At 41.3% G+C, this 27,734-nt stretch overlaps 1 protein-coding gene across 1 annotated transcript; it reads left to right on the top strand.

The window, feature by feature from the left end:
- Positions 1 to 1,131: 1,131 nt before the first annotated feature.
- Frrs1l (ferric chelate reductase 1 like) lies at positions 1,132 to 27,570 on the top strand. The gene is made up of 5 exons (XM_070011297.1): positions 1,132 to 1,384; positions 13,143 to 13,227; positions 15,071 to 15,209; positions 15,882 to 16,128; positions 20,418 to 27,570. The coding sequence occupies exons 1-5, from the start codon at positions 1,147 to 1,149 to the stop codon at positions 20,588 to 20,590; spliced, it is 882 nt and encodes a 293-aa protein (XP_069867398.1). The 5' UTR covers positions 1,132 to 1,146; the 3' UTR covers positions 20,591 to 27,570.
- Positions 27,571 to 27,734: the final 164 nt, after the last annotated feature.

Below are 27,734 nucleotides of genomic sequence, written 5' to 3'. Positions count from 1 at the left end.
TGTGTCCTCATCCCTTAGTTTATCTGTTACCACTCCATCAGAAGAGAACCCAGTGTCCAGTTGTGCCTGGTGTCAATAATTGGATGGCTCAGTAAATAAAGTGAATCTTAAGTGGCAAGACTGAATTTGCAAGCGTGGAGAAGTCAGCGTGGTCATCAACATGGGAAGGCCGGTCAAGGCCTGCGCTTGCTTGTTGCTGGGGAAACAAAGTGAGGTAGTTGCCCAGTTTCAAGGGTAGAGATTGCGCTTAGGCAAAAGCGGCCTTTACTGGTCCACACACTCCAAGAACAGAATCCTAATTTTCTCTTTCGCTCCGACCACCTCAATTTACCTATCTATAAAGCGGGAGATTGTGATGACAAGTCTCTTTTCTTTGTGGTGGTCCCAAGAATTAATAGGCTTAGTTATTAGTGCTTTATTTCAACCAAAAAGTCCAGGTTCAAGGTGAGGGACACAACAATTCTGGCCAGGTGTGTCCAGAGTAAATTACGGAGGGGCCTTTCTGAAATTGGGTGTCGTACAAGCCAGACAGCAGTGGCTCACATCTGTAAACCCCAGCTAAGCTACGCAGGAGGCTGAGGATCTGAGGATCTCGGTTCAAAGTCAGGCTGGGAAAAGGAAGTTTGTGAGACTTTTATCTGTAATTAATGAACCAAAGCTGGAAGTAGAGGTGTGGCTCAAGTGGTAGAGCACCAGTCATGACCAGAAAACAACAACAACCACAAACAAACTTCAGGGACAGCGCCCAGGTCCTGAGTTCAAGCCCCACTTGGCAGTGTTTGGAGTGGGTGCCTTTGATTCGCCGGCCCCTTGTAGGTAATGGGGACGAGAAGGGCCCAACCTGAGTAGAGAGAGAGAAGGGGCTGGGACGGAGGGTCGGGACGCGGTGCGGGACGCGGTGCAGGAAGCGGCTGGGAAGGAGCGAGGCTGAGAGGACCCGGGCTGCTGCCGGGCTGCAGGGAGGCTGCGCAGACCGCGGCGAGGCGGCGGCGGCGGCGGCGCTCCGCGGCTGCGCGGGCGCGTGCAGGCGGCGGCGGCGGCGGCGGCGGCGGCTCGGTCCCGGCCCGCGCCCGCGCCCGCGCCCGCGGCGCCCCCCGCTGCGGCCCTGAGCGGCGGCCTGGCTGCGGGATCCGTGCGCAGCCCGCGATGGCGCAGCCGACCCGGCGATGCCCGGGCGCCTGGGCACTGCTGCTGTCGCTGCTGTTGGCCGGCTCAGCCTCCTGCATCGCCAGCCCGGCGGATGACGGCGCGGGCCCGGGGGGTCGGGGTCCCCGGGGCCGGGTGCGGGGGGACCCGGGCGCCGACGAAGCGGTGCCGCGCCACGACTCCTCCTACGGCACCTTCGCGGGGGAGTTCTACGACCTGCGCTACCTGTCGGAGGAGGGTGAGGCTGCGGGATGGGAGATCCGGGGTGCGGAGGCCGGGGTGGGGTTGGTGAAGGGTGCACTGCCAGGGCCGGGCTGGGGAGCGCACTGCTCCCGTCCTCGCCGCGGGGAGGCGGGGGCTTGGAGCAGCTGTCGGTCATTGCCGCCCGCTTCCCACGTGGGGGTGGGGGGTAGGGGGTAGAGGATAGGGGGTAGGGGTGGAGGTAGGGAGTGGGGGGGGAGGGTAGGGGGGGACTGACTCCGGGGGAAAGCCAGCGGCCACCCAGATCTCTGTGGACGAGGGGTGGTGTTGGAGCTGGACCCCCCCCCATTTCTCAGCGTTTGGCTTCCACCGTCCCTGCCAGGGTGGGGGGACGGGGTGGCACCATCTGTCCGGGATGGGGGGGGGGCGTGCGTGAGTTCAGGGAAGCCGGCACCCAGAAGAAACCTCAACTTAGACCAGCGATGTTGCCCAGTTTCCTCGCCGTCTGGAGTGACCTAATTTGCAGTAACCGGCGTCCCATCCCGATGGTGCTGACAGCGCCGGCACCAGAGCTGGGTCACATCTCCCTTCCTCCATCACTTCTGTTCACCGTGCTTTTAGGGTCCCCTAGTGTGAGCCACCATTGTTGGGACCATCTGGGCCCAGCGACTGGAGGCTTGTCAGCCACCAGCTTCCCCGCCGAGCTGCTTCAATGAGCACAGAAGGCAAACGGATGATTCCGTGCAGGAAGATGGGAACGGGTCTCCTCTGTCTGAAACTTGGAGAAGTCGTGGGTTTCCTTCACTTCTGTTAAGCAGGATGAGCCAAGAATCTAACTGGACTTTGAAATGTGGTTCTCGGTTCATGGATGTATCTGTTAGAATTAGGTTTAGGCATACGCAACCGATGAATGTTAATAGTTCAGGAAGATAGGACTTTCTCATTTCTTAAAAAATAGGTATCTAGCAGTAGACGATCTAGAATTGATATAAGCTTCATGGTCTTTCAGGGACTCTTGAGTTCCACTCTTCTGCTCCATTCTTAGCATGTAACTTCATGGTCCCAGAGTTCGCTCATTCAAGACCATGGAAATGAAGAAGTGGGAAGAAGATGGTCACTGGCTGCCTTTTAAAGAGATGACTCTGTTAGAAGTTCCATCTAACAGTTCTTACTTGGTCCTGTGGTCACACACACAAAGTGAAAAGGAGTTTACAAAGGATTGCCTTTTAGCCAAGACGTGATAGACTCAATTGAAAACTGAAAGTATTAGAGTAAAGAAGGAATGAGTGAAAGAGTGTGGGAAATTTATTTGGGGGATAGAAGTTTAACACCAAACCCCAGTGAAATGGACACTCCATCATATAGGAGCTTATGAGGGGTTTTGTGTTGTTTTTCTTTGCATTTCATCAGGTTAGAGTCTGGTTGATCTGGGGTGGGTGAGACACTGTCTCACAGTGTCATTCAAGGACCTAGTTTCCTCTCATTTTTTCCACCATCTCCTAAGACTTGATTCTCACCTGTGTGGTGTAAGATGAAGATGGTTGGTTTGCATATTGCTGTTCAAGACTAGGGGAAGAAAAAAAAAAGAAGCTCAGGGTAAGTATTAGCTTTTAGGCTGGTTGTGCAAATCACTGCTTTTCATCTTCTTTGGCATATGAACCAGCTGCAAAGGAATGTAGGAAATACTATCTTCTAGCCAGACAACTCTGGGAGAAAGGAATAAATAGAGGGAGGAGGGCAGACTCCATCCACCCTAAAAAGTAATAAGTATTCCAACATCTATCTGTTTCTGAAAGTAGCTAATATATATTTATTCTGCACACATCCAGCCTCATATGCCAGATGACTTGCATGTGGCATACAAGAGTATCTTCTCTGATTGGGCACGGGTACTTAAATGAAAAACAAGCCAGGTTCTATGTCAGTCTGTGCATCCAGAGTAAATGAACTGCCAGTTGTATAGTTTTATGAACTCTGACATCAGGTGGAGAATAGCCACCAAGAACAACTTCATTTAATCATCTGGGCTGTATGAAAGCCTTTGGTGAGATGGAAGAGGAAGAACTTTAGGGGAGATGACCTCATTGTGGGTGTCAGGGCCTGCCATGTGTGTATGCAACCTGGTTTGTCTGCTTGCTTTTCCTACTTGTTCTGTACATACACCTGGCTTCCCCTTTCTAAATCCAACCTATAATCCTGTTGGTGGTGTGCCCAAACATCTATCATGGATACAGCAAGCATCAGCACCCTTGGCTGGAAGACTTCCTTTCACCACTGTCTCTCACCCTTCCCTTCCCTGCCCTCCACTCTACATTCTTCTCTCCTCTCTGACAGTTTCACTTCCTTTCTGATCCTGTTACCATCTGGTAGGTGCTGGTTGGGATGCCTGAGGTTGGGTGGCCTTTAGGGGCAGCACCCCTGCTTGTCTACCCTATCCCTGAGCTTCTGTCATGAGTCCTGAATAAAGACTTTCCCAAGATCTCTTAAAGTCACCACTGTCAGTCTCTTAAAAGGGGATGAAAAAGAACTTCTGGAGAGGAAGAAAATGAACTAGGTGTGAAAGGTGTTCAGAAGCCAAAAGAAAAGTTGTCAGCATCTGGGCACTGGTGGCTCACACCTGTATTCCTAGCTACTCAGGAGGCTGAGATCTGAGGATCACTGTTTGAAGCCATTGCTGGCAGGAAAATCTGTGAGACTCTTATTAAACTACTCAGAAAAGGTTGGAAGTGGCACTGTGACTCAAGTGGTAGAGCATTAGCCTTCAGCACAAAGAGGCTCAGGGACAGCGCCCAAGCTGTGAGTTCAAGCCCCTAAGGTCAGCAAAAGAAAAGAAAAGAAAAGGAATGTGTCTGGAAACAGTACCCTATACTACAGTGAAGCCCAGTAGCATGAAGACTCAAAGTCGTGGATGGACTTGCGGGATGACAGGCAATGGTAGTCTTCCTAGGATGGATTCAATGGACACAAGGTGATTGGTGTTGGAGCAAGTGGGCAGGTGTAGAGGTGGAAATTGTACCTTTAAACTAGTCTATCAGTGAAGATGAGTGTGTCCCCTTCTAGTGATTGTCTCCTTGCTTACTCAAGGTAGATTTCCAGTAGCCAACAAACTTTAGTTTCCCTTGACAAGCTGTCCTAGTAGTATGAAACAAGAAAAAGAGGATGTGCATAGTAGAGGTGGGGGTCCGAATTTCAAGCCTTCAAATTTTGGGGCTAAGCATTGGCTGGTTTGGTGTCTCTCAGCCCCACATGTACATTATTAGAGCTGCTTTCACTAAGCTTGTCTTCAGGATTCTTGGGTTCTCCACTGTCTTAGCCTATATTACTCATCCCTGAAGTTCCAGCTCAAATGCCACTTGGTTTAGGAGGCCTTCTCTGGTTTTTCTCCTCCTCCTTTCATGGGTCTCCAGGAAAAGATATTCTTCCATAGCACATTGCTTAACCCCACCATGCTTGCTTTGTTCTCTGTGGTCAAGGGTTTGGATCTCAAATGCTCTTAGTGCTCAAATGTTATACTCATTTGGCTTTCTGTGAGGACCTCACATGATCAGATTATCAGATTATCTTAGATTCTCTAGGAAAAACAAACAGGTGTTGGCTTAGGGTTGGGTCCCAAACAAAACCTCCTGATCACTGCCCTGTTGCTAAGATGGCCAGGTTTGAAGATCTTGAGTTTGAGTTCAGTTAGCCACATGGATGATGGTGACTAGCTTACCCTTGGGGACATAACTGTCCTGGAAGAAGAGCCATTTATGATTGTTTATCTTTAAAGCATAGTGATCTGATCTTTTGTAAAATATGGTTCTGTCAGTGAGTTTCTCACCATTGAGTTCAGACTAGATCAGAGTTTTTCCTATCTGGAGAAAAAGCAGGGTAAGAGGCAGAGAGGACAAAAACATAGGGAGAGGGTAAAGGTCCTTCTTCTGCCTGTGTCCTTCCTGTGTCTACCATGTGCTATGTGTGATGCATCATTCATTGTCCTCTAACTTGGGAAGTTCTTCAAGGCAATAAGGTGCATCTAAGGCTATCTCTATACCCTGCATGGCTCTAGTCTGCTAGTAATAGTCATTAGAGCTAATGTTTAATAAGTGCTTGCTCTAAAGTTCTAAGTCTTTATCCACATTAACTTTAATCCTGGACCTTGTGTATTAGATACTGCTTTTATACTTACTTATAGAGTTAAGGGAACCAATTCACAGAAAATTTATCATAGCTAAAGTCACATAGCTAGAAAATAGCACCCGGGCATCAGTGGCTCATGACTGTAATCCTAACTATTCAGGAGGCTGAGATCTGAGGATCACAGTTCAAAGCCAGCCTAGGCAGGAAAGTCCATGAGACTTTCAACCAGAAAACTGGAAGTGGCACAGTGGCTCAAGTGATAGAGCATTCAACTTGAGCTGAAGAGCTCAGCGACAGCACCCAGGTGCAGAGTTCAAGCCCCATGACTGCCCAAAAAAAGAAAATAGCAGCAGACTGTAGGGATTTGTTGGTTGACTCTAAGGAAAGTCTTTATTGAAATTTAATTGGACAGGAGGAAATGGGGTTGGATAGGTGGAACTGGATTTTATTTTGTTGGGTTTTTTTTTGGAGGGGGGAGAATAAACTGGGGAAGAGGGTTTTAGACTTGGTATAACAGGAAGTATAGAAACTACAGGTTCCTAAGCAGTGGAATCACAAGAAAGCCACATTCATTCACATCTTGTGGGACTTCACACTTCAGTGTCCCTTGCCATTTTCCTTTCACTGGAACATCTGACAAGTAGAAACAGTGATTTGTGCTGAAGTAGTCATTTTCAGAGCTGAGAGTGAATGGTATGGCCAGGCAATTTGTGGCTAAAACTTCAAGGAATCAGGTACTAAATTAATACCTGAAGGCTGTGATCCAAGCAGTTAATTAGAAGCAATAAATAGCAAACCAGAGGCTATTAACCACTCGGTAGAGTATGGCAAACCAGGCTCTGGGGATTGCAGAAACGTATTAGATAATGGATATAAATTAGAGAAGGATATAAACCACAGAACCTCAAAAATCTATCAAGGGCTGGATGAGGAGCTCAGTGGAGCACTTGCCTACCCCTGGATTTGATCCCTAATATAACCCCCCCCCCACACACACACCACTTTATAAAATTCTTTAAAAACCAATGAAGAAAATATTAGTAATGTATTAGGAATAGCTGAGAGGAGAAAAAAATAGGGATAAGTGGATTGTTCTAATTACGTTCCCTAACAGAACAGTTATAGGGCTGGAAATGTGGCTTGAGTGATAAGAGCACTCATTTGGCAAGTATCAGACTCTGAAAACTTCAGAATTACCTCAAAATAGCAGGGCTGGGAAGGTGGCTCAGTGGTAGAGTGCTTGCCTTGCATGCATGAGGCCCTGGATTCGATTCCTCAGCACCACAGAAGCAGAAAAAGCCAGAAGTGGCTCTGTGGCTCAAGTGGTAGAGTGCTAGCCTTGAGCTGAAGAGCTCAGGGACAGCACCCAGGCCCAGAGTTCAGGGCCCACAACCGACAAAAAAGAAAAGAAAAGGAAAGAAACAAATAGCATTAAATTAGAAGTGGAAAGAAAGGAAGAAGCCAAATTTTCTTTAAATGAAAAATGTGGCCATTGCCAAAGCTAAGGGGAAGCAGAAAACTGGCCTTGTCAGGATGGTTCGACCAGGTATCTCAAGACTGAGGAAGACAAATAAGTGTTGACAGCATTCAGAATACAGAGGGTGCCGGGCGTGGTGGCGCGGGCCTGTAATCCCAGCTACTCGGAAGGCTGAGCCTGGAGGATCGCTTAAGTCCAGGAGTTCTGGCCTGCAGTGCGCTATGCACTTAGTGTCCGCACTAAGTTCGGCATCAATATGGTGACCTCCCGGGAGCGGGGGAACACCAGGTTGCCTAAGGAGGGATGAACTGGCCCAGGTCAGAAACGAAGCAGGTCAAAACTCCCGTGCTGATCAGCAGAATACAGAGGGTAAGGTAAGGGACAGGATAAATCTTTAAGCAATGAAACGACAGGGTCGGATACCAATTGTAGAAAGATGGCTTATGGGATAGGGGTGTAGTTTAGTGGTAGTGCATTTGTGATGCCCTGGGCCCCATCCTATCATGGAAAAAAAAATAATAAAAGTATATGGTGGACGTTGAGGAACCAGATGAATGAATGATAGCCAAAAGGCAGGCTCAGGTGTGTAAGGTAAGAATAACTGGAAGCGATATTTGAATAAACGTACTATGTGACAGAGGGGAGGGGAAAAGTCTGGGACTGAGGCTTCCAAATTGGGAGACTGAGGGGCTGGGAAGGTGGCTCAGTGGTAGAGCGCTTGCCTTGAATGCATGAGGCCCTCGGTTCCATTCTTCAGCACCACAGAAGCAGAAAAAGCCAGAAGTGGGGCTGAGGCTCAAGTGGTATAGTGCTAGTCTACAGCTGAAGAGCTGAGAAACAGCACCCAGGCCCAGAGTTCAGGCTCCACGACCAACAACAACAACACAAAAAAGAAACCAAATTGGGAGACTGAGTGTAAGATAGCAGGCATACAAGGAGGAACATTGGGAGGATGGAGGAACCTGGCGTTGACACCTAGAATGATTGTGCTTGTGGAATGAATACTCAGGAAGACCCCACTCTAGGGATAGTTGGGCTTAAGCTGTTGGGCTGTTGGGCTTAAGCACTGACATAAGAAAAGAGGAAGAGTGAAAATCAGGAAGTCAGAGAAAGAAGAGTTTATAGAAAGTAGTAGGAAGCAGATACTAAAATAATACAGGCATAGAAGAATTAATTAAGCAGAAATTGAATGAATCATCAGTGAAGTCTTCCAAAAGTGATTGTAAGTAGTAAGATAGATAAGTTTGTTAGTTATGGTCCTGCAGAGAAATAAAGCCAAGAAGATATATAAATTGACAATGGATGGATGGATGGATGGATGGATGGATGGATAATGGCATAGGATGGGAAGAGATTTATCTTAAGTGTTGGCTCACATAACTGTGGAGGCTGGCAAAGTCCAAAATATGCAGAATGGGCCAGTATTCTGGAGAGCCAGTGGTGTACCAGTGTTAATAGATCAACGTCAAAGGTAGCAACATCTACATTGCTCAGAGGAGGTCACTTATTTTGTTCTATAATTTACTAGATGAAGCCCATCCACATTATGGGGGGGAAAATCTGATTTCCTCACAGTAAATATTAGTCCTCCCCCCCAAAATAAAAACCATCCCTCAAAAAAAAAAAAAACCATCCCTCATAGAAACATGTGGTATGATGTTTGACTACATATCTAGGGACTTGGTAAGACTGGTCAAGGAAAAAAAAGAAGGAAAGAAGACAAACAAAATTAGGAATAAAAATGGAGACTGTAGCAGAGATTTGAAAGCCAGATAAGTGTTAATGAAATGATGAAATGGGGAAAGGCTTTAGAAAGTTATTTATTTCAAACAAGATATACAAATAGTCAAGAAGCACATGGAAAGGTGATCATCACTGGATCTTAAAATAAATCCAAATCACAATGAGGTTCCATTTCACTCCTAGTAGGATGGTCTTAATTTTACAAATAAATAAATAGGAAAATTGCAAGTGTGGGCACGATGTGAAAGAAGCCAGATACATAAGATCACATATTGTATGATTCTACTGATAAGAAATGTACAATTCATAAAAACAGAAAGTAAATTAGTGACTGTCAGAGGCTGAAAGAAAAAGGAGTCAGGAGTGACTTCTCACTTGTATATGTTTCTTTCCTTAGAACCAAGAAATTTGGAGAATTATAGTAGTGACGGTTACATGCACATAAATGAATAAATAACAAAATAAAGTGTCTTTGAAGGCTTAAGTGAATTATAGGGAAACTGAGGTGACAATAGCATCAAACAAAAGCTAGCTGAAGACAAAGTAAAAGGGACAAATAATGTCATATACTGATAAAAGAAACAACGAATCAGGACCATATTCCTGTAACAATGTAGCTTCCAGGATAGGGGGGTCTACTCTGTGGTAGAGCACTTGCCCAGTATGTTGGAAACCCTGGTTTCTTCCCCAGCGATGCAAAATCATTGTACATTGATGTAGTTTCTAAAGCAATAACTGATATAAATTTATAGAGAAATAGACTGACATTTCTAATTAGAAATACCATTACTGGCATTGAGACTTTAAATATTTTTAACTAACAGGTATAGATTATTTGAATTATAAATGCAATGTTTAATCAAATGCACACATATAATCCACAAATATAATTTAAAAAAGTATATGCTATTTGAGCACACAAAAGATCCGTGATAACATGCTGTATACAGATCATAAGGAAGTCAGTGAATTAAAAAAATATACATCAGACAGATGTCTTCTAAGGGTGCTGGAGATATAGATCAATGACAGTGTCTGCTAGCATGTGCAGGGCCCTGGATAAAAAAGTATAGAGGGGGAAGAACCATCTATAATATAATATTAACCTGTGTGCTGAAGAGGAAATCATAAGGGAAAACTAAGATACATTTCCAATGATCGTGAAAGTATTATATGTCAAAATGTTAGCCCTGATTCTGAAATGGAGCTGAATTAGGAAGAATTTTAGTTTTGAATCCTGTACACTTCAGGAAGTAAGATTGAAAACTAGCAAGCTAAGCATTCTACTCTAAATGGAATAAGGATGACACAATACAGATTTGAGGATAAATAGTAAAATAGTGAAATACACATATATATACATGAGCCCAAAAGCTCACCCTTTGAAAGTCTTATAAGATAGCGAAAACTTTTGGTACATTTACAGATAGATAGAGATAGATAAATAGAGAGAAAGAGACAGACAACAATATGAATCTATGGGACTACTTAAGAGACGGAGGAGAAGGGAAAAGAGAAATAGAGAGTGAATAATTTTGAAATACATATTAAAAGAGGATAAATATGGTTGGAGTAGCTTATCTGTGATTATAAAGCCTGTTGATATTGTTTGGAAGGGAAAAAAGAGAATGACAGAGAGGGTGAGATTGTTTGGGACATGTCTGTGGAAATGGAACCATTAAATCCCTTTTGTGTAATTAATGTAAGCCAATAAAAGGCTAAAAAAATGATTTGAGTCAAAGAAAGAATACAAACAAACACACGGGGAAAAACACAAGTGGTGGCAAACTGGGGGGAAAAATATCAACATCTGAAAGCAGCAGTTATTCAAAATCTGCACAGACTTCAATGATAAAGTCCAAAAGCCGAGTAATGAAGGGAGTGAAGAAAATAGCCACATCACAGGAGAAATCCAAATGGTTAACACAGATTGGAAAGTGAGTTCAACCCAACAGTCCTTAGGGAAATCCAGATGAAAATCGTGAGAATGGCAGGCAACACAAAGACAGCCAAGGAAATGGAGAGACTGGGCTGGTCTTGCACCACTGACAGAACTGCAGGTGGTGCTTGTCATCCTGAATACTGAATGCATCAAACCTGGTACAGTTAAAGAAGTGATCCTGCAAGTCCTCTCCTGGGCTTCTTAAAAACGAAAGTCTCTAAGCCAGCACTCTAAGCCAGCTACTCAGGAGGCTGGAATCTGAGGATCACAGTTTGAAGCCAGACTAGGCAGAAAAGCCTATGAGACTCTCATGTCCAATTAATCACAGAAAAAGCTGGAAATGGCTGAAGTGGTAGAACACTTGAGCAAAAGGCGCTCAGGGACAGTGCCCAGGCCCAGAATTCAAGCCCCAGACTGGCAGAAAAAAAAAAAAAGCCAGAGCCTCTGGCGCATGCCTACATGAACACAGGTAATGACATTCATCTCTTCAACCTCTGTCCATGCCTGGAAGGAGACAAGAAAATGTGGTGATATGTACATTTCATCTCTTAGCACAAACTCAGATGACCCCTAAGGGATCACAAAGTTATTGCTATTATTTGGAAACTTTTTTAACCATTAATTTTGTATTTATAGTTAAGTATTTATGAAAAGAAGATGCCATTTAACAAAGTAGTTTATGAATACAATGCATCTTGATCCTTTCAACTCATCCCTCCTAACCTACCCCTTCCCTCACTCACTCTTCTTACTTGTACAATTAATTTATGCTAATCATTTTTTAATGTTACTGTTATTATAAAGCTGATGACAGAGGGATTGCAGTTACATAAATCAGGTAAAGAATACATTTTTTTGGATAATGTCATCCCTTCCCTCACGCTCTCTGTTTTTCCCTCCCATCCCCACCCACAAGTTGTCTAGTGAGTACTACTGCTGCATTTGCTCACCTTTTGTCCCTCCATTTCTGTACCCCCAAATCAGTTAAATGAACAAAACAAGACAAAAAGAAAACAAAAAACAGCAACGAAGAGAAAAACCTCTTTTCTCCATTTCCTGGAGTTTATTTCCATAAATTTTATTTTATATGATCAGAGGCATATAGGCATTATGCCTTTGTGTTTCTCTCCTGATACTTGGAAACATTTACGGACTTAGAGTTACCCTCCCAGCAACCTGGTGGGGCAGGGGGGAATGGAGTTAATTCTCAATTTTTCGACTGCTTGCAAAACAAGGTAAGTTATTTCGTGGTACAGTGTATGCCAAGTGCCTAACACTGGGGAAAAAATATCGTGAATTTGACCCAGTTACTTAGCAGCAGTGAAAAGTTAGGGCTGTATGCATCATGTGCTCGAGCTCTGAGCAGAAGAAATAGATTATCCCCAGCACAGGCATGTGCCAGAAAAGCAGAGCCTGGAGGCTTTCTAAAAACTATAGCAGACGTAATGGAATAAAACCCTCTCATTGCAAAGAGCACCACAAATCACAAAGACACGACTTTAAATAATAAGGAAAAGTAACTTTTGAACAATTTATTTATGTTACCTATTTATGTTACCTATGAATGATGATATCTCATAATTTGATAGTCATTTACCCTGTGTCCACTGCCTGACTCACTGGGCAAGATAACACAGGGTGAACTGAATCACATTGGTTCCTGTGTCTGTAGAGCCAACAGCCTAGATGAGCAAGATTTCCATTAGAATCAGATGCAACCTTATCCTTCAATGCAGCTTTATAGTAAGCAGTCTGCTAAGGAAGATACACAACTGTCAGAAACTGTGTGTTTAAAAGACTTAGTGTCATATGAAAACATTACATGCAGTGTCAAGCAAAACGACTGTTCAGAAAAATGGAATGGAATAGATGCTGTTGTGTTAATATGTAGAAAAATTATCTCCTACCAAGTATGTAAGTGTATCAGTGCCAGTGTCTTTTCTTTTAAAGCATGTATATTTTATTAAAATGTGACTTTCAAACTCTCAGGGAACAATGGTAAGCAGTGGTTATATAGAATTGTGTTCTGCTCAGGGTTTCATTTCCTAAAAATGAGAAGAAGATTTTAAAAAGCAACTCATTCCCAGATCCCACATAAAGATAGGTTTAGAGCTGGGAAGGTGGCTCAGTGGTAGAGTGCTTGCCTCGCATGCATGAAGCCCTGAGTTCAATTCCTCAGTACCACATAAGCAGAAAAAGCCAGAAGTGGCGCTGTGGCTCAAGTGGTAGAGCACTAACCCTGAGCTGAAGAGTTGAAGGACAGCGCCTAGGCCCAGAGTTTAGGCCCCATGACCAACAAAAAAATTAAAATAAAGATAGGTTCAAAGGTATGTGTCCAGTGTCCTGTCCTCAGGAATGCAATATTTGGGCTTAATCAAAGCCTTTTGTGGAGTCCCTAAACATAGGTATGTGGGGTAGAAAATTTATTTAAAATTTAAAATTTAAAAAATTAAAAAAAATCCCTTTGGAAAGTGGTCACTGGATTTTCTAACCATTATCTCTTCTCACTACCAGGTTACCCTTTCCCTACCGCCCCTCCTGTGGATCCGTTTGCCAAGATCAAAGTGGAAGACTGTGGAAAAACCAAGGGCTGCTTTAGGTGAGTAGAAGTGTAAGGACACCTTTAAGGAAAAGAAAAAGTTTCCTTTACTTCTGAAGGCAGTACTTACATTGTATGCAGGACATTCTAACCCCAGACCTGTTTCCCTGTCAACTTCTGCAGGGTAATGGAGCTTTCTAATGGTCATGTTCAGTCATAAAAGCTTCAGCAGGCACTCAACACTGGACAGTCTCAGGTTCTACATTTCAGTTTGTACTGCCCTTGATCCAGATGTTTATTCCTTACCAACTAGATGTATGAAGAAATTCATGTGACAGAAAATAGATCTGTGCTTATTCAGCTGGGGCTGTGGGAAGACCTGGCATAGGCATGTCAAATACCCAATTCCTTGTAGATTCTATATGATACTAAGTCCTCATTAAACACTGATGATTATACTTTCTTAGCTCAGGAGTGCTCAGTCCATACATAATTATTTATAGTATTCCATAAGGACATAATGGGCTGGGTAGAAAACAGTATGATTGGAACTTCCCTTGAGCAAGGTTGTGATGGCCCTGAACTGAAGTTTCTGGTTTGCTGGTATTCAGAGCTCAAGGTCTAATGGGAAAACCTTCAATATTGGTCCTTGAGCTTTCTTTGGAATAAAAGCATTTTGAAGGCTACTATTATTATGTTTTTCTTGGTGACAGTCCTAGGGCTTCAACTCAGGACCTGGGTACTATCTCTAAGCTTTTTCACACAAGGCTGGAATTCTACTATTTGAGCCACAGTTCTATTTGGGGCTTTTGTGGTTAATTGGAGATAAGAGTCTTACAGACTTTTCTGTCTGGACTGGCTTCAAACTACTCAGGAGGCTAAGATCTGAGGATCATAGCTCCAAGCCAGCCTAGGTAGCAAAATCCATGAGACTCTTATCTCCAAATAACCACCTACAAGTAGGCCTGTGGCTCAAATGGTAGAGTGCTAGCCTTGAGCAGAAAAAACTAAGGGATAGTGCCTTGGCCCTCAGTTCAAAAAAAGGATATACATACAAGTCCTTTGTAAGAAAGTTGAAATTTGTGTTTTCACCTCAAAGATGCCCTTTAAAATACAGAATGTGTGCATGATCTGGATGTTCAGATGACCACATTATACTGCTACATGTCTGACTTTTTAATTGAGTTAGCACCAGTTAGCCCACAGAACAAAGGCAAATTTTTACAAATAACTGATGCACTGATGCTTAATGTGTACCAGATAAGCTATTCATATGACAGTTTTGCAGCAGCGCCATCTGATGAGCAGTTGAACTGCTAGATGCTGGTCAGCAGTATGAACACGCTTGAATCAAAACACCTGCCTGGTACAATCAGCCATACCATATGTACAATAGCAGAAATTTACTTTCAGGAAGATTGCATCAGCCATTACATGAATGCCATGAATTTCAGAGTTCCTAGGTTTTTGTTTTGATTTATACTTAATTTATAAGTCTGCATTCTTTCAACTGAGAATTTGTAAGTAAAAAACCTAGTGTATATTTAACTGACAAAAATGATTTAAAACATTAAACTGTAGAATCTTTTTTCTCCAAAGAGATCCAGAAATAATTTGATAGTAGGTAAGATTTATAAAGCTCTAATGCACAGAACATTGGTGGGGAGTTTAGAGACCTTGGTTCAAATCCTGTTACTAACATTGATTTTCCTCTCTGGACCTTAGTTTATACATGGATAAAGTGAAGAATATCTCTAAGGTCCCTCCTAGCCAAGTGAAGCTGTGTTTTTGAGATCCCAGGAAGCAAAGATCTAATTTACTTAACATCCTGTCTGAGATATGGTAGATTTTCTCCTTTTGTAGTTGGAGAAGAAGCAATCATCTCTTTGGATTTGTCCTCCAGATACGGCAAGCCAGGCTGTAATGCTGAGACCTGTGACTATTTCCTTAGTTACCGGATAATAGGAGCTGATGTGGAATTTGAACTAAGTGCAGACACGGATGGTTGGGTAGCAGTTGGGTTCTCTTCAGACAAAAAAATGGTAAGACACAAATTATGATAGAATTTGCTTTCTTTTTTAATTTGTTATGTTGTTTATGATTTTAGGAACAAATAAGTTGATCAATGCAGTGCAACTATTATGCTAGCTACAGCTCTCTAATTGTAAATTAAAAATAAAATTCAAATGCCTTAAGTATTGAGTTGACATATATCTTTTGTTTATTTTGAAATAGTTTCTAAATCTTAAAAAAAAAAGTCAATTAATTAGGAGTAGGAGGCGTGGCTTAGCTGGTAGAGTGCTAGCCAATGAGCAAAATTAGGTATTGAGTCCAAGTTCCAGTCTCAGACCTATAAGCAAAAGCAAAAGAAAAATCACTTTTATTATTTTTAGTGATCTTTCATAATGTTGATCCTTTTGAAGATTACAAGGTAGTTTTTAAAATTATAAATGATCTTTCAGTAGGGTCTGTCTGCTTGCTTTCTCTTGGATAGGCTAATTCATGTGGTCTTGACACTAATCGATATCAGGGAAAACTTGATCCCCATTATTCTGATGCTAACATTGCTCACTTGATTAAGACTTTTCAGTGTCTTTTAAAGTAATTCTGGTGAGATTTCAAAGTACATAGGAGATGGGTCATCCCATCTCCTTTCTGAGTGGAAAGTTTGCAAGAGACAGACCTTTGACTTTGCTTAATCATTTTTCCTGTAGGGGGGTGATGATGTCATGGCATGTGTCCATGATGACAACGGCAGGGTCCGAATACAGCACTTCTACAATGTAGGTCAGTGGGCAAAGGAGATTCAGAGGAATCCTGCCCGAGATGAAGAAGGCGTATTTGAGAACAACCGAGTAACCTGCAGATTTAAACGCCCCGTGAACGTTCCCAGAGATGAGACAATCGTCGACCTGCATTTGAGTTGGTATTATCTGTTTGCTTGGGGCCCAGCCATTCAGGGTAAGCTTCTAGTTCAGCATTTTCTGTAAACACCCCTCACCATTGTACTTGTAGTCATCATTCATTGAAGTCACCCTGTGTATATAAGAGAGCACTGTAAACATTATTTTTTTTTAAAAGAGAGACATGACCCTTTCCATAAGCATGGAGAAGCAAATGAACACAGGCTAAGCTAGAGCACTGGGAAATAGCATAGGACCAAGAGTGATGTGTTTGATGAAACACATCCTATATTGTTGGATGGACTGTTTAATAATCACAGTTCCATTTACTCCTCACACATTTTGCAGAAGTCTAGAATTATCCTCATCTTAGATTAAGAAACTTTCTTACAACTAATTAGTTGAAGAAGTAAAATTCAGTGTAGGCCTGCTGGACTCAAAAGTCTGTGAACATTCTTAACTCCAGGAAAGGGTGCTGGAGATTGCTCTAGAGCTTGACAGCAGGTATTGCATTAATGCTCATCTGATGGTTATTCTTGTGGTCATGAATCAACCAAATGATGTTAGAATTTAGCCCACTAGTCCTTCAGTGTTAAAGTGAGTATGAATTCCCTGGCAGTATTATTGCAGTTTTCTCTATGTGTGGGTGGACCTAAGATTCTGCATTTCTAACTAGTTCCCTAGTGACACTGGTCCACGAATAACTTCAGCTTGGGTACAAAGGCTTTTCTGTAAAAACTCAAGGACATCATAAGGCCTTTTTAGAGAACTTTAAAAATGAAGTCACAAAGCTGGCACAGTTGCCTCATGCCTGTAATCCTAGCTACTCAGGAGGCTGAGATCTGAGGATCAGCATGGGGAGACAATCCAGGTAAGAAAGGCCATAAGACTCTCACCTCCAATTAAGCCCCCAAAAAGCCAGAAGTGGAACTGTGATTCAAGTGGTAGAGCACTAGCCTTGAGCACAAAAGCTCAGTGCCCAGGCCTTGAATTCAAGCCCCAGGTGTGGGGAACAGGGAAGAAGAATGAAGTCACATTATATCTTGAGTACTCCTTCTGGTTGATTCATTTAGTAGCATGAACCAAGATGGAAGTAAATTTAGTCAATAGTGTGGAGAATACATTCTAGCTACTGGGTAACTTTTTTTTTCTATTTTCCCTCCCTCCCTCCTTCCCTCCCTCTCTCCCTTCTTTCCTTCCTTAGTTCCTTCCATCCTTTTGTTCTTTCATCTCCTTCCCCTTTTACTCCTTTCTCTTCCTCTCCCTTTCTTCCTCACCTCGCTTTTTGGTCCCCACTTCTTCCGTTCCTCCTTTCTCCTCTTTCCCTCTCCACTCCCCTTCTCCCTTCACTCCACTCCTTTCTTTTTCCTCTGGTCAAGTATCTCACTGGCTCAATATCTCCCTGCCTCACTCCCCTGAGTAGCTGTGTACCATCACTCCCCATTCACCTTTTCTTTACTGTGTTCTCTTGTTATCTGATCTCATTTTCCTCCTCTGCTCCTGCTGGTCAATGTAGAAAAGGTATAATCTACCTTTTTTTTTTTTTTTTTTTTTTTTTTTTTTTTGCCTGTTGTTAGTTGGGGAAATAGTTGGATGCCTCCAGGTTTGTGACACTTTTTTTTTTTTCTGTTTCTGGCTTCCTAGATTAGCCACAGTGGATCTGCAATGATATTTTTAAGTACTTTTAAAACCCTGGGAAATAAATTGTATCTCAGCTCAGAGATATGAACTCATTTTAAAAATGAGATTTGGAGGCTTAAAGTTTGAATTTGAGTATTGGTTCTGCCTCTTGGCAGCTGCATAATATTTATCCAGTTACCTAAAATCTGAGCTTCATTTCTTTATATCTAAAGTGGGAATAATAATACCTTTTTTATAGGATTATTGAAGTATCAAATGAAAGTGAGTATTTGAAAATGCTTTAACAAATTGAAAAGTTTTTATGTAATAGTCCCTCCTTATCTATGGTGATGTGCTCCAAGCCCCCTAGTGGGCATGAAACCCTAGTGTATCATAGTTTCCCCTACACGCAGTTTATAAACTAAGCACAGTATGATAGTAACAACAACAACAATAATAAAATAGGACAATTATGACAACACAATGTAATAAATTAGGTATGTGTGACTGATGTAGGATGGATGAATTCTTCTTCTCTAGAGTAGTATAGAAATAAAGTAACCATGGGAACTAGACTAAGGAAAGTTTATTACAAAAGTAGGCCACTCAGGAGAGCAAGCAGAAGACAGGAAACCGATTGTCCATTTAGGCTGTTGGTGTAGGGGAGTGTCTCCTCTCTTCCCTCTTCCCTGGGTTTGAGTCAGGGACTCACATTTTGGCAGGCTTACAGACAAAGATTTATTGGTCCATTTGAATTAGGGGCAAGTACTTTTTTTTTTTTGGCAGGCTCCACAGAAGAAACACTAGGTGGGAATCATTTTTTGGTGGTAAGATTCCAGAAAGACTGGTTGCGACAGTAATCAGGAAGACTGATCGGGCCCCGAGGGGAATGTTGCAGCATGAATGTTGTCCAAAGACTGCAGTTTTTCCATCATGATCGTTTACTCTCTGAATCCATTCTTGTACTCTAGTTTCAGACCCTGGTTAGCTGTGGTAACTAAAATTACAAAGAGGGACACACACACACACACACACACACACACACACACACACACACTAAAATTACAAAGAGGGACATACACACACACACACACACACACACACACACACACACACACACACACACACACACACACACACACACACACACACACACACACACACACACACACACACACACACACACACACACACACACACACACACACACACAGGGCATCCTGGCCTAAATATAAACATGTCTGGCTTTGGCTGATAAGCTGTCTCAAGTCTTTCATTCTTTTCACCTTCTCCATGCAAAACAGGCACATTCTTCCCAAGTAGAGGCCTGTGCCTTTCTTGTTTCCTGAGCATCCTCCTAAAGTATCGGTGTCAGTTAAATTCTTGTTTTCCTGTATACCTCTTAGAAGAGATTAACTTGGAGCTAAGGCTTGCAAGGGGTACTGACTTGATTTTCCCCAAGGAAAATACTGGCTCAATCCAGAAGCCCAGGTACGTAGCCAATGAGGCCAGGGTAGGTAGAGGCATACATGATTGACACTGTGGAGAGAACTCCCATGCCAAGCAGAAGAGTTTGTGCTAGCAAGAGCCAGCCGTAGAGAGGAGGCTTAGCATGACAAATCTGGCAAAGCTTCCCTAGATACAGAACCTTAAAAACCTTCGCTCTGCCCTAGTCATAAGGAAGCCTTTGCACTGAATTCTTAGGTCTCAGTTTCCTAAACCAATTTTCATATGTGTTTTCAGCTCAGATACTTCTAATCAATGTCAGCTTATTATATATCTGTTTGATTATTGTCTGTGTGTATGTGTGTACCAGCCCTGGGGCTAAAACTCAAGGCCTGGGCATTGTCCCTTAGTTTTTTTTGTTTTTTGTTTTTTTTTTTAAGGTTAGAACTCTACCACTTGGGTCACAGTAGCTCTCCTTCCAGCTTTTTGGTGGTTAATTGGAAATGAGTCTTACAGAGCTGGGCACCGGTGGCTCACGCCTGTAATCCTAGCTACTCAAGAGGCTGAGATCTGAGGATCATGGTTCAAAGCCAACCCAGGCAGGAAAGTCCATGAAACTCTTATTTCCGATAAAGCACCAGAAAACCGGAAGTGGTGCTATAGCTCAAGTGGTAGAGCACTCACCTTGAGCTGAAGAGCTGAGGGACAGTGCTCAGGCCCAGAGTTCAAGCCCCACGACTGACAAAAAAAAAGAGAGAGAGAGAGAGAAAGTGAGAGAGAGAGAGTCTTACAGACTTTCCTACCTATGGTGGCTTTGAACCTTAATCCTCAGATCTCAGCTGCTTGAGTAGCTAGGATTACAGGCTTGAGCCACATGTACCTCACTGTTTGTTGTCTTTTAAAGAAGAGTTGGTGTCTTGCGATGTTTTTCAGTCTGTTCTCAAATTCCTGGACTCAACCAGTTCCCTTCCTAAGCAGGAATATGAAAATTGGAGTGCCATGAAGAGAACATTAGCTTTGTCCACACTGGAGGGGTGTGTGTGGGGGGGAGGTAATTGCAGACGAATGGATACATGTAGAGAATTGCTGTTTTTTCCCACTGTATGTACAATTGAAGATAATTCTGCCACTAACTCTAATTAATACCTGATTCCGGAACTGATTCCTGATTTTGCTGTACACTAAAAAAAGACTTCTCTCCAGATTTTCTGTTGTTTGCCTGTGCCATTTCACATCTATACTTTTAATAATGGTTCTTCCCCTTCTGTCTCTCTCCTAAAGGCTCCATCACCCGACATGATATAGACTCTCCACCGACTTCAGAGCGCGTGGTCAGTATTTACAAATATGAAGATATTTTTATGCCATCAGCTGCCTATCAGACCTTCTCATCACCATTTTGTTTGCTTCTCATTGTCGCCCTGACCTTCTACTTATTAATGGGAACCCCTTAGCCACAGCTGCGAGGCTAACTCACTAAATGGACTGGAAAGCCTTTACTATCTCTCTTTTTTCCCCCGAAGAATATCCAGGACAATTTTAGCTTCTGTTATATAAAGACAACTCATGATTTCAGCTTTTTTTTTTTTTGGAAGAAAGAATAAGCTTTTTTTCTAGTCAAAGATGATTGTTTCATAGTGATCCTCTTTTTAGGGGGACATACTTAAAACTTTTGTAAGCACTTTCAACTGCGTTTTCTTATATGAGCTTCACAATATCTCTATGTTGGCTTTAATGAAATTATAATTACCATCTTAGTAAGTGGGTCTTGAGACCCAGGAAGGCTGTCTTTTGATGAGATGTGTGTCAAGTAGCCTTTGATATACTAATCAGAAGATAAAGAACAAATGCAGAAACCATGTCTAAACAGTCTTTACTGAGTTCAGTAACATAAGAGCTGCTTTGTGTAGTGCTAGGGAGAACTTCACTGAATTTCACCATTCCACAGTCAGCCTCTTAAATGTATGCAGGGCATCAGTGCTTTTGGATAGTTACACCATTGGTGTTGAATGTGAGGGAGATTACAATCATATGAAATGGGTACCTATTCATCTGAAGTTCCTTCTCAGCTAGTGAGTAGCTTTGAAAAAAAAATTTTATATGGCTGTTTGCAAAGGCTGGAAACATAACTATGACTGTCCCTAAAGATACAAATTTATTTTACTGGTAAGAAAAAAAGGAGCTGAATACTGACAGCTCACACAAATAATTTTAGCTATTCAGGAGGCTGAGGTCTAAAGATTTAGTTTATCCAATAACTTATCTGCAGATAGTCAATTCTGTTGTCAAGTTGGCATACATTAAGTATGATTAAATATATGTTACAACAGACAAATCACCTTAAAAGACTTAAGGAGTTTCAATCACACATTAACATTTAGAGGTGATCATAGAGATTCGAGCAAAAATATCTTTTATTCTGAGGGTTTTTTTTTTTTACTTAGAAAATGGGAAAATGGGCCATAAAATACTCACATAGAGTACTCATTCAAAATGTTCTGACTTGTAAATTGGATAGTCAGCATCATTCATAATAATTCCTGCATTTAGTATATTTTCTTTTTCAAAGGAACCCAGATCCTTCTTTATTCCAGTTGTCTGAGCCAACAGTATTGTCAAGGGGAGGAGTCTATGTGTATAGTCAAGCTTGAGATAAGTCCCTTGTGATATTCTAGATTTTTCAGACTTGCTTCCATTGCTTTAAGACTGACTCCAAGTTTGTGATTAAACAACCTTGCGACAGATTTTTAGAGCCATCTTCAAGATTCATGTCTTTGAGAAATCTACCGGGGGAGAGAGCTTTCATTTCTTCTAGACTTGAGCCAAAATAAGGAAAACATAGATGCTTTGTGATGTTGCCAGTTACTAATGCTTCTAGGGATGTAGGAGAAAGACTCCTCATTGCTGAGAGATTAAATAACATCAAATGGACCGTGGAACTGGTCCACTTCCAAAGTCCAAGTTCAAATTCATGGCTCCACCCAACTACCATTGCCTCTTTAGCTGAGCCTGGCCTGTATATTTCTGTTTCAACTACGGTGGTTGGTTTGGGAGTCAAGATATGAATATGCAGACACCCACATTGTAAATAAGAAAGCAAATATTTTTGTATTTTACTCTATTATGCGTGTAATAGTTAAACTATAAATAAGTTAAAACAAAAGATATCCTTCTGTTAGTAGGGCAGAAGCAGGGCAGAAGTTTCCTGTTACTAAATGGAGTATCCTCCCCCATCTCCATTTCAAGGCAAGATATTTTTTTTTGCGGGGGGGGGGGGGGTCCAGTCGTGGGGTCTGAACTCTGGGCCTGGGCACTGTCCCTCAGCTCTTCAGCTCAAGGCTAGCGCTCTACCACTTGAGCCACAGTGCTACTTCTGGCTTTTTTCTTTTTGCTTATGTGGTGCTGAGGAATGGGACCAAGGGCCTCAGGCATGCAAGGCAAGCACTCTACCACTGAGCCACCTTCCCAGCCCTCAAGGCGAGATATTGATTTCACTACTTGCCTCTGCTTTGATGACTAGAGTTACTTATTGATGCCTACCTAGTATGTTCAGTGATTTCTCATTGCCCTTAAGAAAAAATGCAAACTATTTGGTAAGTTCTAGGATCTTCTGCTGCTGCTCTGCCCATTGTTGTGCCCCATACTTGTTCCCTCTCACTTGTCATCTGTTCTTTGTGCACAGACTTTATCTCCATTTTGTGCTTTGTGAAAAGGCTACTCATCGTTGAGGTCACAGCTCAATTGTTTCTTCTTCTCATTCCCTGGACTCAATACTCCTATACCATACAGGGCATTTTCATAATGCTGGTCTTACTTAATTATAATTGCCTGTTAACTCCCTAATGCAGGAACCATTTCTTTATACTAATCATTGTAGAACACACTACTCCATAGGAGGGACTCAGCAAACATAAATACACATATGCAATTTTATTGGATGGTAAGTTTGGTTCAGAAGCATGTATTTCATATACCTAACTAGACTAGCCAATCTTCCTTATGTTCTTCACCTGTGATCAAATTGTAAACTAATTTTTGTTTCTGGGCTTTTGAGATAGGCTCTTGCCCTGTACCTCAGGTCTGGGAGTCAAAATCTTCTTTCCTCTGCTTCCTGAGGGCTGGGAATATAGATGTTCACTACCAAGCTGGGCGCTATATTCTTTTTACTAAATACTGAACTTTGTCTTTTGAAACGTAAGTCAAAGAATCTTTTCTAAAACTATTATTTTGCTTGGCAGTGGACATTAGTTGACATTTTAAGACAATAATCATTGTTTAGAACTAACAATTCACACACTAAGGATACAATTGGCATTTGTACATCCTTTCAGAAAACTATCAATGATAGATATGCTGAAGTTAAACCTCTCTAGACTTCAATGCTATTCATTCTTACCTAATGTAAGAGAACTTGTACTTTAATCCCTATATTTCCTATATTTCTATATTTTCTAATACAGTATATGTCATAGGGGAGCTGCCCAACCAGTGATTTTTGTAAAATGTCTGTGTGGAATAATAATCATGCTAGCTAAGTATATTTAGTGCTTTCAAGCACTTCATGTGGATTAACTCATTTAATCCTCACAACCATAGGAAGATTCTATTGTTAATCCAGTTTTTACAGATAAAAAAACCTGAGGCTAGTCATTTGGCATAAATTGCCACTGCTGGAAAGCTCTTTAGAGACTATTTCATCCAATGCACTTAGTTTTCAAGGGCACAGTAGTGGCCTAGGAAGGTGATATGATTTCCTACACATCTGTGCACTTTCCTGTGGATTCTTTGAAACATTCATTGAATAGAACCTGCTATAGTAAATTTCTCCCCTTTAGTAATTTACGGTGAATAGGAGGATTTCTTACTTGAGGAAAAAGAGAGCCCACTTTACTTTGTATTAACTTTGTTTTGGGCTTAAAAGCATTTTGATTACTTTATCATTTTTTAGTGTTTTAAATAAAGTTTTGGGGTTAAAAATAATACAGACTGGGAAGGATTTCAAGAATGAGGTAGTTGAGATGGAGCATGCCTGTAATCCCAATGATTTGGGAGGAAGAGGCAGGAAAATCATGAATTTGAAACCAGCTCAAGCAAAGTTGGTGAGACCCTGTCTCAAAAACAAAATACAAATGAAAGGGATAAGGGCACAGCTCAAGTAGTAAACAAGGTCAAGGCTCTGGGTTCAATTCCTATTAGGAAAGATAAAAGAAACAAAAAGAGAAAGAAAAAGTGAAACATGTATTAGAATTAGGTTATTTAAAAAATCATTTACTTAAAATCTGGATCTATCCTCTGACTTGGGACCAAATTCCCTTTTATTGTTCCATTCTGATCTGAAAGATAAATTTATAAATATGAGTGTAGACAAAATGCAGGAGTTTTATTTGGTTATTTTGGGTTTCTTTGTCCTTCAAGAAATTAAAGTGTCAGATGTGGTGATACAAGCCTGCACCTCAGCTACTTGGAAGGCAAAGTAGGAAGATCACAGTCCAAGGCCAGCTGGGGCAAAAACATGAGACCCCCATCCGGAAAACACTAAAAGCAGACAGGGCTGCGCTTCAAGTGGTAGACTGCTTCCTTAGCATGACCTAGGCCCTAAGTTCAAACCCCAGTATGGCAAGAAATCAGAAACTTTGAACAACATGGGAAGGACTTCCTTCCCAGGTGTATTCACTACTATTGCTTTTTTAAAATTATTATTAATTTTAGGTAGTTGTACAAAGGAGTTGTCATTCAACAATGCAATTTATGAATATAATGGATCTTGATCATTGTTATTCCTTTCAACATTCTCACCCCATCACTCTACTACTTCTGTAAGTTTTACTGCCTGTGTTCAGGATTTTGTCTTAAGAGATATTGCTTTGATATTATGCCTCATTCTTTGTTCTAGCCTAAGGGTCAGTAAATTTTCTCTGTAAAGGGCCAGATTGTAGATAGTTTTGACTTTGTGATCTGCATGGGCTGAAGTTGTTTCACATTGCCACAGACATACAAAATGAATTTGCATGGTTATGCTCCAACAAAAATTTATCAACACTGAAATGTGAATTTCATGTTATTTTCATATGCTACCGGTATTCCTTTGATGGTTGAAAGCTATTTAAAATTTCAAGACCTATTCTTAGCTTGTAGGCTGAACAAAAACAGGAAGCAAGCCAAGTTTGGCTTACATAGACTGTGGATTTCCAACAATTGCTATTGGGCAGGAACATACTAGTCTGTCATTAGCAGTTGTAAATTGTACTGCCAGTAATAAATATCAAAGTTCATGAATAATTTGTTTCTTTAAATTATAGTTGGCTTATTGTTATAAACAAATGGTGTAATGATATTCTTAGGCATTATTTTCCAAAGTTGATATGAAGGAGGCAGCAATAGAGTACAAAGCTGGGTACATTCCACTTTTATTTTGCCTAAGGTACAGTTTTTATAGGCAGTTTTTACTGTTGAGTGGCTGAGGACTTCTGTGTCTTATAGTAATTTGGTTTCCTGTAGAAATTTTTGTATGTTTTATCGAAATGTGCTACACCCACAGGAGAGTTTTACACATGTGTCATGCATCTTAGGTAAAACTGTTGGAAAAACTAATGCATTAGGTGAAGTGCTGAGATATGTGCACTTTGTTGATGTGAAATATCCTTGGTCTCTAAACACAATAGTTTTGTTTAGTGAACAGTTCAGCTGTTTCAGTGTGTTCGTATATATTTGTACATACATGAAGGGAGGTGGGTGTGTTATACACAAATGCATACACATACACTAATAAGCATACACTAAGTCTCTGTTAAGTTTGTTTAAGTTGCTGACCTTTTCCTCTTTTTCTTTTATTTGGGGGGGAGGGTGCCGGTATGGGGCTTGAACTGAGAGTCTTAGTGTTGAGTCACTTTGTTTTTTTTGCTCAACGTTGGTGCTCTACTGGAGTTACAGCCCCATTTCTGGCTTTTTGAATGGTTAACTAGAGTTACAACCCCACTTCTGGCTTTTTGATGGTTAAATGGGAGATAAGAGTCTCACAGAATTTCCTCCCCAGGTTGGAAGTATTGCCTGGCACCGGGCAACTCTTGGGTTTTAAAGTATTTAAAAGATCAGAAACAGAAGCCAGACACTGGTGGCTCACACCTGTAATCCTAGCTACTCATGAGACTAGGATCTGAAGATCGTGGTTCAAAGCTAGCCTGGGGAAAAAAAAAAAACTTCTTGAGACTTTTTATCTTCCATTAGCCACCAAAAAGCCTGAAGTAGAGGTGTGGCTCAAGTGGTAGAGTGCTAGCCTTGAGCACAAAAGTTCAAGGACAGTACCTGCGTTCAGAGTTCAAGCACCAAGACCAGCATAAACAGTCAATCCCAAGAGTTAAAACATTGTGTGTACTACGGGCATTCTTACTGTTGAGTTTATAGTCACTTAGTTTGTAGAAAAGATTTCTGGATCTTAAGCCTTGCCTCCTCTATTCAACATTACATAGGTTGTCAAGAATGCATAAAGTGTCATCATTGAATTTGATTTTTCTAGGCCATGAGTTAAAAAACAAGACTAGTGTTCACTGAGTAACTGGCATGTTGATGCCACCTGTTTAGGATTCCTTATTCGTTATCCGATTTGGAAATTATCTAGCTTTAAGTTGGACTTCTCTGCATATTTAATAGCTAACTTACCTCTCAATTTCTTTTCATGAAAATAGTGGCTAAATTAGTTCAATATTTAATATCTGGGGATAGAACATTTATGTGAATCAAGCTCTTTGGCATTGTTTTTCACTTATAAAACCTTGCTGCTTTGTTAATGTTTGCAATTTTCTCCTCAATCTTGGCTATCAGGTTGAGTAGCCTAATCGTTTGATTCTTCTGGAGAGTAATGAATTCTTGAAGGATATGGGGTACTCAAGTGTGTGTGGCATTCACCCAGGTCACTAGAGTCCTTACTGCTGGTCACCTGGAAAAGTGGACTCAGCTTCTCCACATGCCTTATCCCTCTGACATGCTGATATGCTGGAATAATCTGGCTCCAGGAGTATTAATATACTTTTATGAGACTGTGTACAAAATGCTATTTTGTAAAAACTATGCCTTTAAATAGACAATGATGGGTAATAATTGTTTTATAATAAATTGTGTATTTAATGCTTAATTGTGATTGATTTTGAGATTATATATAAAATGTATATTTATAAACCCGTCCTGTGAATTTCTACTCTAAGATGTGTGGTATATCACTAATCAAGACATGAATTTCTATTTATGTAAGTAATTGTAGCAATATTCCTAAATGCTACCTAAATAATTGCTCTGTCCATTTGCCATCATGAATACTTTTATCTTTTGGAGGATTAAGTGATAGTCATCAGAATATATTAACTAGATTTGAACTTTAAAATATAAATTCTTAGTTTGAAATTCTTCCTGTTGATGCAATTAAAATTACTTTATAATTCCTTATTGCTCTGCTCTGGTGCATCTTTGTGTTTTTTTGTTGTTGTTTTTCCTTTGATTTAAATCATTTCATGGTAAAATCTTCCTCAATTCTCCCAGAATCTATAGACCTTCAAGAAGATAACAAGCTGTCTGATGAAGAGGAAAATCATGTTGTTGTATTCAGGT

The sequence above is a fragment of the Dipodomys merriami genome, unplaced genomic scaffold (genome assembly GCF_024711535.1).
Source record: "Dipodomys merriami isolate MVZ:Mamm:240054 unplaced genomic scaffold, mDipMer1.0.p SCAF_11, whole genome shotgun sequence".
Lineage (NCBI taxonomy): Eukaryota > Metazoa > Chordata > Mammalia > Rodentia > Heteromyidae > Dipodomys > Dipodomys merriami.
The sequence above is the reverse complement of the archived record's forward strand: the minus strand, read 5'-3'. Positions and strand labels throughout refer to the sequence as shown.